Source organism: Aplysia californica, unplaced genomic scaffold, assembly GCF_000002075.1.
Source record: "Aplysia californica isolate F4 #8 unplaced genomic scaffold, AplCal3.0 scaffold00664, whole genome shotgun sequence".
Lineage (NCBI taxonomy): Eukaryota > Metazoa > Mollusca > Gastropoda > Aplysiida > Aplysiidae > Aplysia > Aplysia californica.
The window spans coordinates 312,052-328,721 of record NW_004797934.1 but is presented as its reverse complement, the minus strand read 5'-3'; the positions used below and the strand labels follow the sequence as shown (position 1 = coordinate 328,721).

Genomic DNA, 16,670 nt, shown 5'->3' with positions numbered 1-16,670 from the left:
CACTTTTTTTTTAAATTAATAAATTTTAAAAAACCTTCTGTCCCTTGCAGAACACCCGTATCACATTTCACATCTGGGAAATCAGTATGAAATGTAACAGCAAGACCAATGTCTTTATTGCATCACTTTTTCTGAGCGTGTGAATATGAAACATAAATGTAATGCAAACCAAACTAAGAAAAAAAAATATCAACAAAATTTCAGAAAACGGAGTATGATCTTGAGGAGGTTCAGAAATTATTCTGACAAAATAATCAGAATAAATATCATAAAAAGTAAATAAATGAATTTACAATCTACCATCCTTGAAGAAAGCTGTAAAGAATCTTTAATTTTCAAGCCTGCCCTAAGTAATCATTACAGCAAAAATGAAAGTAAAAAAGGAAACTATATTTGTAAAAATGTAGACACTGCTTTTTCCCAAACAATTATTTAAGTAACGGTTAGTGTACGTGTAGAAAACCAGACTGTTGAAACTGATAAATATAAAAAGCTTTTCACAAAGTAAGAAAACAAAACAAATCACATAATATATAAAGGTTCACTTTGTAAGTAGTACAAGACAACTCTATGACAGCTGATAATTTTTATTAAATCAAATATCTCTAACTTTAAAGCACATGCACTGAACATCATGCAAACAAAGAAATCTAAAAAATGTGCTCAGCAGTTAAATTATGTGGAAGTGCTACATGTAGTGTTCTGAAAGTGCGATGCTTTTTCTCTTGTCCACAAACACTAGTTGTTCTGGCAAAGAAAAGGATAAGCAACTACACAGATTTGTCATTCTCATAGCGGAGAAGAGAAACTGGACAATCGAAGTTCATAGAATATATTCTCTCGCTTTTTTAAATTCTGAAACATCCCTTCCACAAGAGGTGTGAATGTCTCTATGCATCAACCTCAACTGTTACTTCCGGGGTCTATTCTTATCAAAAGGTAACTTTCAAAATTTAAAACCCTAACAAAAACTCTTGCATTAATTTTACAAATTACTTGCACACATTTGCACCACTTCAACCAAATGCAGAAATGAACTTGATTAAAATCACAATACAGAAACGACTGATTAGAAAGGTTACATTTGACTCACATTCTTCAAGGAAATGCAACAAAAACGAGTACCAAGCTGGTCTTAACAAAAGAAGGAAAGAACCGGCATTGTTTCCAGCCACTTACCTTGGGAGAGTCTACAGAAGCAGGTGGGGCTGCACTACTACTGCCACTTCCTACAGTGCCCTTGTTCATCCTCTCTTCTAAGGTGCTCTGCTTGGTAGCGGCAGACTCAGCATTGGCTCGTCTCGACGAGTTAGACTGCGACTGAGAAGTAGTGACACTGCCAGCACCTTTTGAGAGAGCAGACAGTGAAAATATCAGTGCAACAGAAACCCACTAAGACAAAGGAAAGCATATCTAACCAGAAAAAGAACTGCTGCGACACAATATCCTGCAAAAAGCGAGAAATTTATAAAATATAGGAAAAATCAAGGTAACATACAGCACTACACTACCCCTGATTCCTGAACAGAAGTTCAACATCAAAATAGAAGACCTGCATCATTCACCAATAATAAATTCTTCCATGGTAAAATAAAACTTATCAAAGTACTCTATAAAAAAAAACACTGAACAATTCAACAAAAACATTTTTTGGGGGGGCAAAGGTTGGACTCTTTCGATTCCAAGCTTCTGTCCGTTTTAATCAAGTTTTAATAAGAGTTGCACAGCACTTGCAATGCAAATGGATCATATAAGTGATGAAGATTACGCGTTAGGAACTAGAGAGTAGCATATACAGAAAAGAAAGCGGAGATAAGGTTGACAGATGTTGATAAGAAAGGAGCAAACCACACAAGTGCACCAATCAACTACCCACAAGCTTCTTTCTGTAATGTTCAGAGGCAATATGTGGTTTGGTAGTTTAAAAATATTGACAAAACTAATTCATCCTACTTCACAAAATATATCAAGGGAAAAATGTAAGAATCAAAATCTACCACAAAAAGAAGAAAAAAAGACATTGACAGCACCAACACTATCTGACAAATTATTAACAACATTTTACACAAAGAATGAAGTATTCAAATTACTTGGAGCTTTTTCCCAAAGTTGTATCACATGGGGATGAGACAGCGATTTTTCAGTATAAACTGTTACAGACTAGTTCTGTGAATGGTTCTTTCCCACTTAAAAGAATAGTCCTATGTTTCACATAAAAACCAGATAATTCTTTCCCTTACAGAATGGAATATTTGGTTCTGATGAAATCCAAGAAAGGAAAATATATTAATAGAAATTGTTATTTAAAAAAAACATTCTGCGATAAATCTTATTTTCAAATTCTAAACAAATATCTTAACTCACTGCGCCCAGTTTTCTTCCACTGACTTGCCCATGATACTGGAATTACTTTGCAAAGGAGCACCTATCGCAATAGGGTACTTTAAATTGACTCTTCTGCCATGTTTTCAACAAAGGTATATATATTTGATACTGTTGGATAGGTAATTGAATGAGCTGTCACAATAAAGGGGTAGGATGGAGTTTTGCGTTTTATGCAAGAGAAATTACGCAATACGTGGGGGTAACAATTGAAGGGGAAAAAATGAATATGGACGAGTTTAACCCAGCATACTTTCACCATTATCTATGAAATACAGACTGGTACACAGCAGAATAGTTTACTAGTTAATCTTTTTTGCAGCCATACCTCACAAGTAGGTATACCAGCACAGATTTTGTTCAATAGCTTGGAGAAATTAAAATACACATATTCATGCAATGCTATAGTCAAACCCAGCCTAGTCTCCACTGACAGCTCCCATCACTGGCCCTGAACCTATCCTTGTGTAAGTACTAGCAGTTGAGACAGCTTTGATGACATAGCTGGCACTAAATTTAGACTGGGAGCACGTTTGAACTGAGAGTACCACACCCACTCAATGTCTCTTCACTTTCATCACCGTTGTCAGCATTGTCGCTGTTCTTCGCAACAGTCGAAAATTACTATTGAAGTTTGAGTCAGTGTGACTTACAATACAATTAGAATAAAAGAGCATCAGTCACTTCATCGAGCGAAAAGCAAAAAGGGACTTTCATTTTGCAAGAACCTTTGCCCTTTACTATTGGTGCCAATTGCAATTACTATAAAGCTTCCAGTCTCAACCCAAATACATTCAGATAATGCAAAAATACTGCAGAAAATTGTAGAAGGCACTGTCAAATACAACCAGACCTAAAATCAACGACTAAATCATTCCTCCATTAAAAGCACAATCATGTAGTGACAACCGAGTCATCGCTTCAGGCGGAATGAGTTTAGTAGTTCATAGGGAACATTGTTTACAATGATGAAACATACAATGAATGAGGGTTCTGAGAGTAATGAAGGGGGAAAAAAAGGGAAATAAAAAATGTGATTTCCAGTCACAAAACACCAACGTTTATTGTGAGTACCGTTGCCATTGTTCTCGCCACCCTGGCTGTACCGTCTGGGTTTCTGATTGCTTGAGCTGCTGTTGGCGGACTGACTCCTGGTCACCTTGTTGGGGGACTGGCCTGAACTGCTGTCGTGCGGTCTGGTAGGCATGCGCATCTGCTGCAGGGACAAGTTGCTGCCAGACCTGTCACTGCCTTCAAGCTACATAAATAAAAGTAACAAAGCACATTAGTCTTACTGCTCCTACGCACATTACACAAGGATTAGGAGATGGATCCTTTTCAAAGTACAACCTACAATATATTATATAGCTAACACAGGCAAAACTGACAGCATAACCTAACAATTTCTTTGCGCATGATTAAAGAAAAGCCCACACTTAAAAACCCCTTACTTTTTCCTTTGACCCTGAAAATCCATGTTCTTTTCAGACTCATTCTGTCACACACCAATTTTATTTGAGGTACTAAATCACAAGCCAGGAATATTGCAAAAGCGGCAATACCGCAAGACAAGTCCAATGGGCGAATCGAACTAGGGTTTCTACCAATCATCCACTTAGTTCTTGAGCTTGAGATACAAACATCGGATCATGGCAAAAACTTGGATGTATTTCTTACATTTAACCATTTAAGTCTTATTTGTCAGTCTGTAAATATTCAATTTTTATTTGCCTAGTTGTCATTCTTTTAATTTTTCTCAGCGATTCAAACCATGAAAAATGGATTTTCTACACTGCAAACAAAACTATGCTATTTGTCTTTTTCATGAATTATGAACATTGATGTTTGCCCACATGATATCCATATTACAAAGAATCCAATAAAAGATAATAAATGAAAAGGAAACTAGAATTTTCTGAATCCCTTTTTCCTGAGCCTGAGCACAAGGGACAACAAATAGTATTATATAAATTAAAGTTTTGCTTTAAATTTTTTTGACATTTTTAACACCCTACACTTTTCAATCATACATTTTTTATCTAGGACAAATATGTGAGGCTTTGTTATGAAATCAGGCACTTGTCAAAATAATGAAATCAAAGAAAACTGCATTTTTCTGTCGATTTATTGGGGGGGGGGGGGGGGCGGGGGCGGGACGGCTCTCGTGGCCTAGAGGTTAAAGTGTTCGCCTCTCATTCAAAGGTCCCGGGTTCGAATCCGGGTAGCAGTGGGAAATTTCCCCCCTCTAAAATTGTCTTTCACCTTCTTTCCTTCTCTCTTGCAATATTCTGTCGTCTGCTTTCGTCTCCACTTTCTTCTCCCACCCCCTCACCTCCTTTGCCACCTCCACTGGGCTCCGGACTCTTTCTGCAGCCTTTCTACTGAAACTTCTTGGCTCCCTCTCACTTTTGTCATTCAGCCACAACCCTGATCTTCTGGTAGGAAAGATCTACACCTAGCCTTCTCGAACAAGGGCGAAAAATCTGAGAGGTCCCGAGGCAAGTTGCGCACGTTAAAGATCCTTGGTGGTCCAAAATCGATAAGAGTAGGCTTTGGCCGCCACCCGTGCAAAATTCAAAGTTCCCTACCAATCGAAAATGTTAAGTGTGTCCTGCGCCCTCATATGACCGTATGCAGTTGCGAGCGCCACAAAACACTTACTAAAAAACACAAAAAAAGTATCACTTTTTTGGGGGGGGGGCTCAACACCTTATAAGTCCATTTAAAAAGACACATTTCTGCGTGGATCTTAAAGGAAAACATTGATTTAAGGTAAAAAAAAGTAAATTTCAGTTCCCAAGGGCTCTCAAGCTATGGAAGTTACCTAACTTTGGCGGCAATTTTCTCGCCTATTTGGACTCTGACACCAGGCAACACCCCCCCCCCCCCCCTCTTCAATTGTAAAAATCTTGACTTCTATTCAAGATAGATATGTACTGTTTTCACCTAAAGCAAGAACAAATGGACAAGCTTTCAGTTGATTCCAATAACTCCATATGCCCAAAAATTGATGGACACCTGATTCCACCACATCACGACAGAATATTTGAACATTAGTAACTACTGTCACTGTCACCATTCAATGACTGACCTTCAAATATTGAGGAAACAAAAAAAAAATATGCCGAATAAAATGGTAACTTTTGATAGGGAATAGAAAGGTTATAATGTTTAGTATGATTGAAAAGCAAAGCAGTTTAGATACAAGGCATATGTTAAACCCACAACCTGTAGGGCAAAAACGCATCTTAATACATATGCTAAAGAAAAGAACAAGAGAAAGGGTGGAAAATCTGTACACGTCAAAAAGTTTCATAATATATTATTCAGCACTCAGTCAGAAAGATAGGGATTGCAAAAACGAGTAGGCTACGAAAAGTGAGTAAGCAAAAAGTCAGGGCCAATCACCATTTTGCAAGAAAAGCTAAACCAGCAATCAGACAGGAAAGTTAAACATTCTTTGTCTTTAAAATAGACAACAGGAGAGAAAAGTTATAAAGCAGATCTTCAAATAACCTCTCTTTGAAGCAGATACTAAAGCAAGTTACTTTTAAGAAAGCAAAAGCTTAAAAGTATACCACAAATCAGTTGCCCTGAAAGATTGGACTAATCAACCCTACGGCCTAAGGACTATTTGGAACAACTAGACCTTATCCCAAAGACCAGACTGAAATAGGTTCTTGACAGAGTCTGATTTTTTTTAACACAGTGTAAATACCAAGGAGCCCGAAATCAACATCAGAACTAATTTCCATCGTCTTTTGTGATGAAAATTACTTGAATATTAATTTGTGCTATACAACAACAAATTACGCTTTCAAAGACAATCTAACCTTGACTTTTTCAAATTCCTTCAAATGAATTCACTTTGATTTCAAACTTTTTCCTTTTTAAAAAAGAAAATTGAGGACAGTAACAAGTCACTTAGTTTCTTCCCCACTGCACTGAGCCCGCCAGGTTGTTTTTGTTTGATTGTATGTTTCTTGATGTAACCAATACAGATAAGGAAAGGGTGTTAGGGTGTTAACTCATTCGCTACCCCGAGCCGTGGGGGGGGGGCGGGCGCGCGCGCAGCTAAAGTGCCGTCAGTACACTAAGCCGCCCCCGAGAACCAATCTTCAATTTTAGCTTAGATTCTATTCCAATCCACATTTCCATATTAGAAATCAATATTTTTGAGTGCTACATCTAGGTCTAGATCTAAATTGTAAAAAAAAATTTTCTCCCCAAAATCACTACTTTTTTATGAAATTACACTAAAAAGTGCCACTCAAGACAAGTATAGGTTTATTCCAAATGCAATTCTGAATAATTCATAAGATACGAGTAGGTTTTTTTTCTGTTTGTGAACGTTTTTCAAGATAATAATAATTTTTTTTCTATATATCGGATGTTATGATCCAAATGTACAAATATTATGGAATGTATGTAAATAACTGCCAACTTTTCAATATTTTCCAGTTCTATATTCATTTATGGTTATTTTGATATTATCATTTGACTAGGTGCAAACATATTTTTTGAGTTTCACCAAAGATTATACATTTTTTATTTTCAAATTTTATCCGCATCCAATCAAAATTGTGTTGCATAATCGCCTCTTACAGGGACCAAAGTTGAAAAATACATAAATAAACATTACAAATGTATTCTACAAACCATACTGAAAATATTGGTATATAATACGTTGATATTTGTTTGAATTTGTGGCCCCAAAGACCTTTTAACTGCCCACTAGTCATCATCTCATTTCGCCCGCCCCCCCAGAAAAAAATTCGTCCACAGGCCGAAAATAATACGTAACGAATGAGTTAATAACTGCAGGAAGGAAAAAAAGGTACAAAAGAGAACATAATACCTACTTACTCAATTTATAAAGATAACCTCCAATGTACAGGGCAAACCTAGTTGTTTCTATTCATAAACTCATAAAGACATATTGAATCTTGAGTATTCAAAGCCATCAGTTCTGACTCAATAAATTTCAAACTGCAAACTTAAAAAAAAATAGTTTAAAGAATGAAACAATTTCAATTTTTATGCAAACCAAAGTCCTTGGTGACACAATTTAATGCTACTGAAAATCTTGTTGGAAATGAGAAAGAAAGTTATCACTAAAACAAAAATTTGGAGAAATTATATACAAATTATCTATGCACTACCAAGTTCAAAGTCTATGTAAGACTGCATATTTCTAAAAGAACCAACACCTGGTACTGACTGAGCAAGTCTGTTTTGAAAATGTAGAAATGCACTTTATTTGCGCTTTCGCAGAACAATATAGAAATTGAAATAACAGTCAATCTTTTTCACCATCACAAAAGGACCCCAACCTCATTTGCTTTGAATGGGAACTCATCAAGGGCATTCATTTCAAACAATTTATCGTATATAATTTTTTAATGACAAAAGTCGCTGATCCATACGAGCAGGGACACTAGCAAATGAGATTGGGAAGAAGATTTTTTAAAATGTTAGTAAGAAAAAGCGACACTTACTAAGCTACTTACGTCTGTTGTACGTCTGCCCAACAACAGGTATGTGGCGTGGATATCGTCATACTTTTGGATTTTCAATGAATCCTCAATATCTTTTCGTGCATAACCCATATTGGTCATCAGCTCTGCAGAAGAGACACAAAGAGGGTTGAAATTTTTTCATACATCATAAACAAAATATAGCACATTCATTTATCCTACACAATGATCTCTCAGAAAAAACAAATTTCATTGATTTGACTATATCTGTATAACTATCACTTTTACACAGTAAAGATTGTTTTTATGTTTACATAAAAATAAAAGAGAAGTACTTTATCTGATTGTGAATTTTAAAAAAGATAATTAGTTTTATCACATCTACAAATTAATTTTTTTTAAATTGCTAGGACAATGCTTTCAAGTTTCTTTTTAAGTAAAGTCCTTGTACTCTGGTTCAGCCATACAAATAACAAACAAGAACAATAATTCTTTTAAACAAGTGAGGCAAATAACAGACAGCAGTCATTCAAGACAGTAACACACACAACAGACAGCAAAAAAAGAAACCCCATTAGTTTGCTAATTTAACCGTGAGCAGTTAAATTTTCAAATATTTAGAATTTATTTTTGAATCAAACAACTTTTGTTCCCTTTTAGTTCAAAGTGGTCAGCTTTTCTAAAATACACTTCTTTGCAGCCTTCACATCTTAAATTCAAGAAATATTAATGCATGGAGCTGTTCTTTTGCAAGTTTGCTTATTTAATGTCAAAAATCAGATTTTCAAAATTCAAAATTTTTCACACTTGTCCCAATGTTGCAGTGGTACCCAAAGCCAGCCCCATTAAGGTATCACCTACCCTTTGGGGTGCCTACATACTACATGCCATCCAGCGAACCTGTTCACTAACATCCACTTCCGCATCATCAGTTCTCTTACACTAACCTACTAGAGTGCCGAAAGTCATCAGACCCCCTTTGATGCAGGTAGCATCTAACTTTACAGAAGTAACCTTTCTTGTATAGTGAGATGAAATCCTAGTCAAGCAAAAATGTACAGTACACTCAAACAAAACTGCACAAGACACTACACAAAGAAATGAAGATTATTTTCTCAGACTACCATATCAACCGGGAGCTAAAGGAAGGAGAGGCATACAAGTACAGTTGATCCTGCTCTAATGATAACCTGTATAAACAAACGGCCACTTCCCATTTTCCTCCTTGCATTTTTTTTTCTTAAAAAAAAACAACAACATTTATAATGACTTGGTGTAAGACAGTCATTTTTCAATGGTTGCTGTCTTAGACAATTTAAACAGAACATTCATCAGCCTCTTTATCATGATACCAAATGTAATTACTGATATAGCCTAGGTTACTGCAGATAATTTTTCTGATCACAAAGAGAGCCACTAAGCAAAATACTATGACAATTGCCTTGAACATTTTTTCCCCTCGAGTGCCTTGGCTTTTAAGAAATAGAACATGACAGCAACACATGCATGGGAATACAATATATTGTTGTGAATCTTAATAATAGCTCTGCACAGGGGACAAGTGTTTAAATTTCACAATGCAAATTCACCACCTGTTTTAATGTTAAATTAGAGACCAATTCATAGGGACTTTTTTTTCAGTTTCAGAAAAGTTTAAATGTTGACAAGTACAGTTGTAATTTCAAGTCAGACCAGCCTGCCAGTGTTTAATTTAATATTGTAGCTCGAACATTCTACTAGAATCCTTACAGCTGACAATCGGAATCAAATACATTATTAATAATGTACTCTTTATAATTCAATATTTGAGAACAGCAAATTTGTATCAGCCTCTTCAAACCCAGATACATACACTGTAACTTTAAATCTTCTCATTGACTGGTTTCATATTAATTATGTCAATTATGAAATAAAACTATACAAGTATAATTTTACATCCAAAAAATAGATTTTGATGATGAAAAATTTGTCTCAACATCTAGACATTGAGTATTAAAAAACAAACAAACAAAGAAAAAACCAGACAAACAAATCCATCAATCATTCCACATTTTCAGGCAAACTTTAAAAATTAAGCAACACTTAACACTATCCAACACTACTTTATAAAATAGTCAACTATGACAACTGCTTATCACGCAATTTCAACAGTCATAATTTAAGTTTGAGAAGAAATATATCAGACCTGTAAATTGTTTATTTACTATCAAATGGATCAAAAATTTTTCTCAGAATTAGAAAAAAGCAACAAGTCACAGAAACATATCCCCCCCTCCCCATAACACAAACTATTTCATAAATGCAGAAATAAAGTATGTATGTTCTATAAATCATTTCAACTGAGACAGAAACTACTGAAATTTAAGAAGCAGAGATGACGAAGGAGAGAAAGAAAAATGGAAAGGCGGCGCAAAATGCAAAGGAATTCAGCTACTTGATTACACAATGTTGTTTCCCTTTTCATTTTCATTTTGTTCTATCAAGAGGAATGAAGGAAAAGGGGCAAACTGGAATTGGAATGATGGGACTTTTAAGATACCTTTGCCATAGTAGCATGCAAGAGTGTTGGGCAACAACACGTAAAAAGTTCACAGCGTATTGAACCTATGTCTGGTATGGGCATAAAGTTTGAGAGAAGTATCGGTGGACGGAACACTGACAACCAACTAACACTACATTCTACTGGACTAGACCTATCTATTTACAATAAAAGTGGCTTTAGCTATTATTACTGTCATCCTACATGTTCAATATGGAACACCGGCACAAAAAAAGACTTACTACATCATTGATGGGTAACCTATCTGCTAAACGACTTAGGACTCTGGGATTTTTCATTCTGATACTATCGTGAATTTTTTAATACAGAGCGAAAGTAAAATTATATCTATGATGATTCCCATGTTTCACTCAAACCGAACAACTTTCAATTTAAGACCTACGGTTTTTTTGGTTCTTTGTTCAACACAGTAAAACAATTCCAACCTAAACATCGGAACACTTGCATTCTAACTTTATCATTAGTAATTGATTATCAAGAAAAAAATTTGCACAGCTCTAGGATACACGATCAACTAGTATGACTGGACTTTCCATTACAATTTGATTGCTGGCGGAGGGATTTTACAGGTCTGATGTGTTACTGGTTAAAAGAAAAAAAAAAGACAGAAACCTATAACTCATTTGCACATGACACACATGCACATCAATTCATGCAACCTGGCTACTCAAGACATTCACAAACACAGAATAAGAAGTAAACAAATAGAAAAACAGGCGATGAGACAACACCAAACAGATGAGGGAACGAAAGAGCATTTCGTGACAATAATGGTGAAACTTAACATGACAACTAAGTCTACAGCAAAACTTATAAAGGCTTGTGCATATTAGTTTGTAGTGCTGTTTAATAATGAAGAAAAATGCAGTATCATAAGCTCCATCAGACATTGATTTTTAGAGGTCAGATTTTTTTTTTAAATTTTTAAACCTAATCTAAGTATATATGATTTGTTTGTGACTTCAAAGACTTGTAAAATGGATAAAGGCTTGATCAATTTTAATACTGCTTTTTATTAAGCGAAGGTTGCTCATTTTTCTAGGCTTCTGTGAGCATTCAAAAGTACAACTGCAATTAGAAGACTGTATAAAACTCCCAACAGAAGATTAACACAAAAAAGCTGTGTAACGAAGAAGCCAAGCCTATACACTACTTTGCATTTAAGTCTTAGGTTTCCAACAGACTGGCATCAAAATTGAAAGACAAGCATTAGCTTTTTTTTTACAGCTAAAGCAAGCACACTGACTGCTTAACACAACAACCACTCCCCTCACAGCCAGCGCTTTCTAAAAGAAAATCAAATAACATTTGATAGGAAATTGTGCAACCTCCACTTACAAAATTTCCAACAAAAAAGAAATTTATAAATAAAATTAGATCAGACACCTAACTGTAACATTACTTCAAGAAACTATATCTACTGTTCCGGCTACTTGTAAAAGATGAAATATGCTTAGAGAAATGCTCATTATGACCAAAGTGAGCGAGGGAGATGGAATTGATGGAAATCTCAAACATATGAACTTCACACAACATTTACCTATCCGAACTGGATCTAGTTCATCTTTTGACGGCTCTTTGTATGGCTTTAATTCTTTATCTTCATAACCCATATTGATCCAGCGGTCTTTCATTATTGCCTGAGCAATAAAACAAACAAATTCTGAGACAAAGCATAAAACTTTGAGAAAAAAATGAGTTGAAGGAGGGCCTCACTAATCCTAGCTTGCCATTAAAGAGCTGCAACACTAGGTTCTGAATGAGTGACTAAAGACATATTCCAAAATGAACTGACAAATGAGGGTGGGAAATAAAATAAAGTAAGCATGATCTTTTCCCCATCATTTCTGGTTTCAGGAGCACTTACATGAACGCTAGACTCCATACACTTTTTTGCTTTACAAACGCATCTTTGTGGTAGATTACTAGAAAAAGTCCCTGGCAGGTTAGATTGGAGCTTACAATAAATCTGGACAGTCAGTGCATTTGAAAATACATCTTCAGACACCCACCCATACATGCATCATGCAAATGGCCCTCTTTACATCCACAAACACAACAAAAATTTTGTAAAAGGTGTTAAGATACACAGAGACATCCAGTGGAAGACGTGACTATGCAACAGAAAATGTTGAAAAGAAAATTAAACAAGTCCACCGAAGGACCGGAATAAGGGGTCGAAGAGCAGTGAGGCAACACTTGTGCTGGCATCATTACCTATCCTCACTGGATCATTAATGTCTGGTGGAGGCTCTACAAAAGGTTTAAGTTCATCATCTTCATAACCTATATTCATCCACTTGTCCTTCATAATGGTCTGTGATCATAATACAAAGACAAAGACTTCAGCATCATGATGTTAAGACAAAGACAACCTCAAAAAGTCAAATCAAATGAGCAAGAAACCCCCCCTCCCCCCCCCCAAAGTTCTGACATGCAGAGTGGCTGAAAGAAAGAAACATTATATAAGACACCTAATTCTACAAGGCATTTAAATAGAGAATTTCAAAGTCCAATCCTTCTGATATTTCAACAGGCTGTCTTGCTGCCTGTCCAATACTAATTGACCATCAGGGTCCAAGTGCTACTCTTTCAGTAACTTCCACCACAGTTCACCAACATTTTTGAATGTTTAACACTTCAAACTTAAAATGAAAAGCAACGTTATCATAAATCAAGCACAACTAAGATTAATGAAGAATTAATCTTACTAAAATTCAATTCATAAGTCAAAATCTATAGCAAATAGTATGAATCCACAATGGTACCTCGTCTTTCTATTGATAACAGTGAAACAAATCAAATCATGTAAAATGCTAAGCACAAGGAAATAATTGATACAAGAGAAGATTTAATTTCATAAACATGCAACAGTATGATTTTCTCGTTAGCTGTCTGGTCACACATCTCTCCATCAGCACCTGAAAATATGCTTCAAGCAACAGACAGACATGAATACATTGAATGAGTTCAAAGAACATGGCATTAAATTCAATTATAATGAAAACACCAGAAACAGAAAAGCATATATCATCCCCTTTATCTTTTAGCAGTGCTTTCAAAAACTTGTATTTGCTCAAAAGAGCAATAAAACTTGTTTTCGAGAACTTGTATTTGCTCAAGATAGTAATAAAACTTTAGTTTTCATTTTAAAAATGAAAAAGCTCCCCCATAACAACTTCGCAGCTTAAATTCATTCACTTGGTACAAACAAGAGAAAAACCATCCTCAGGTTTCAAACCAGATAAAAGCCTTTCCTGGCACTTTGTCCAGACAGAAAAGTTCACTTTTAATTAACAGGTCTTTTCCTAAATTTGAACCTCCAGTAGAAGAAATCTAACTAGTGTTGTGTCCACTTCAATCAATTGATTACTAAAAAATTCACCTTGGATATCATAAGCTTGTCATACAACTGGAAAAAGATTAACCGTTGAATATTTGTGAGCAGAAATTCATTACAAGCAGCTCCTATGCTTCCATACAAGCAATCCAGTCTCATATAATTCCATTACTCTAACCTATGGACACACACACACATGATTTAGAATAACAACATGATTGATCTTACCATTTCTAAATTTGGAAAGGCAGAATATTTTTCAAGAGATAAGCAATAACCTTTCCTTGATATAGCAACAGCATTACATCTTTAAATTTTCAGCAGGGATGTGTGACAAACAAAATTTCAGCAAGCATACTGAAAGACATACTTACCTCTAAGCTTGCTCTTTTCAAAGGATTTAATACCAAGAACTTCTTCAAAAGGTTCTCGCAGTCAGTTGACATGTAGAATGGTATCCGATATTTTCCTCTAAGAACCCGTTCACGTAGTTCCTAAAGATAACGACATTATTTAAAAACTTACAAGTAAAATGTATCAAATTCCTTCAAATTCAAAACGGGCAAAGACTTCAAGCAAGAAAACACAGAGTGGAAAAAAATGGGGGATGGAAACATCAAATTAGTTCAGCAGCAAAATCTGAACTGAATTGTACACAAACTTTCCACCAACTCTTGAAAGGTACTTGAACAACCAGATCAAAATAATGTATTCCAAGGATGAATCCATATATGTAAACAGCTCGCAGGCAAAAAAAAAGTCCCCTTCACACTATCTTTAGCAACTGACTTTTACCACTTATATCTCCCAACATCATCCTGACAGTAGCCACAACAAAGCTCCAAGAGTGGACAAAAAGAACTTACACATTTAAAATGCCAATCATCAATCTATTTCTTAAGTAGGAATAAAACACAAAATAACGTACCTTGAGATTTTGGCCATCAAACGGAAGAGATCCACTAACCAAAGTGTACAATATCACACCAAGACTCCACACGTCTACTTCTGGACCATCATACTTTTTCCCTGAGAGAGAAAAAGAATATGAAGCATTCACAAATAATTTATGTTTCTTACAAACTATGATATATGTAAATACGTCCAACAAATTATAAGATTTTGCCAATAGTAAATTAATATGCTAGGAAAATATGCTCAAAGCTTCAAAACCTGTAATTCATCAGACTTATAATCACTTTAACAATTATTTTAACTTTTAACACATAGCCTGAGGATTTAATACGGCTTTTACCATGCTTGTTGATAACTTTCAGTGTCACAATTAAACACTTATGCCCTGCCAACCATAAATCTAGCATTCAATAATTATATCCAGTTTTCTTAATATAAATACGGAGATGCATCTCAAACCTGTTCTTAACGCCTTTTGCAATCCACAAATGTTTAGCCAAAGACTTCATTGCCAAGACACCTTGACAAATTGAAAAAAAACCTGTGACCCCTTAGTCTAAAAAAAAAAAAATACATACACCTGACTTGTAAAAAAAAGAACAAGGGGACATCATTTAGACCAAAATGTGACTGCTCAAAAACAGAACAAAACAAAAGGCAGCTGGTAACACCCCAAACATGTAAAAGGTTTAATTATAAACTCAATGCTGGCAGGAAATTTCGAATAGGAAAATTTTGCTGTTAAAATACGCTTTATAAAAATGACAAACCCTGAAACAGTTCTGGAGCTGCGTAAGGAGGGCTTCCACAAAAAGTGTCTAACTTGTTGCCAGGAACAAACTCATTGCTGAAACCATAATCTGCAATTTTGATATTCATGTCACCATCTAAAAGAAGATTCTCTGCCTGTGGAAGAAAAAGGAAAAAACCCAAACAATTTCAACTCCATTCTAGGCTCTGCTGTAAGTTACTTTAACCCTGATCCCAGAATTGATTTCCACAGTATGACAGAATCTTTTTTTTAATAACTCCACTCAACTATTTTCACATCTGGTTTAAACTCAAGACAAAGAACAAACATAAACATAAACATAAAGAAGTGAAGCTTTCTACAGTTTTATTTGTATTCATAGCTCTTAAGATGAGAAACTCATATTTATACCTGTGTGCCTCACAAAGGCCACAAGGAGCCATCACTCATTACTATGGGAAGAAGTTTCAGCTGCTCGTGTTTACCAAGTTCAGTCAGATGTTTCTGTAGATTTTTCTTACACATTTAAGCCTGTCCAAAAAAAAGTTTAATTCATTGTCTAGATCTCACCAAGATAAAGAATCAGCATTGGAAAACAAATTCACAGGCATCCAACATCACCAAATGTTTGAACCAATATTGAGAAACACAATTTACATACTTCACATAACCAATATGGACCAGAAATGCACCCTTATCTCCCACATTCAATGTTCATAAATACAGATAAACACCAACCTTTAAATCTCTATGAACAATGTGCTTTTGATGGCAGTACTGTACAGATGACACAATCTGAAAAATAATTGTTTTGCAGTAAGGTCACCATGCTTATCATTTGACATATATATTATACCAACAAAATTACCAAAAAAAGTAATATTTTCAAAACACAAAAGTCACCTGCAGTGATAAAAAAAAAGCCTACGACAATCACCATTGAAGAATTAAAACAGAAAAACCACCAAAATGTTGTTTTCAATATGATTATGAAAAGACTGAGCCAACCAACATTATAGATAAAAACTTGTACTTCACAAACCAGATCTTCTTGTACAGATAGCATCTACTAGTTGCTCAAGTAACTATGACAAAGAGTAGGAAAAAAAGTAAACGACAAAAGCATTTTTCACTTGAAAAGACAAAAAGAAAATGCTTTACTTACTTGTCTGAACTTGGCTCTGGCTTCTTTCTCCTTCATGCGACCATGGGCAACAAGGTAGTCAAAAACTTCTCCTGCACAGA

At 35.3% G+C, this 16,670-nt stretch overlaps 1 protein-coding gene across 11 annotated transcripts in view; it reads right to left on the bottom strand.

Moving 5' to 3' along the window:
* LOC101852122 (MAP/microtubule affinity-regulating kinase 3) overlaps window positions 1-16,670 on the bottom strand; it is a gene marked incomplete in the record, with an annotated part of 55,118 nt that overhangs the window by 26,465 nt on the left and 11,983 nt on the right. For 7 of the 11 annotated variants that reach the window (XM_013087958.2, XM_013087962.2, XM_013087960.2 and 4 more), the window contains 9 exon segments: window positions 1,180-1,346; window positions 3,442-3,640; window positions 7,881-8,005; window positions 12,637-12,736; window positions 14,134-14,253; window positions 14,688-14,788; window positions 15,445-15,580; window positions 16,164-16,220; window positions 16,591-16,661. In XM_013087958.2, coding sequence (XP_012943412.1) covers window positions 1,180-1,346; window positions 3,442-3,640; window positions 7,881-8,005; window positions 12,637-12,736; window positions 14,134-14,253; window positions 14,688-14,788; window positions 15,445-15,580; window positions 16,164-16,220; window positions 16,591-16,661 — 1,076 coding nt within the window. 11 annotated transcript variants of the gene reach the window in all.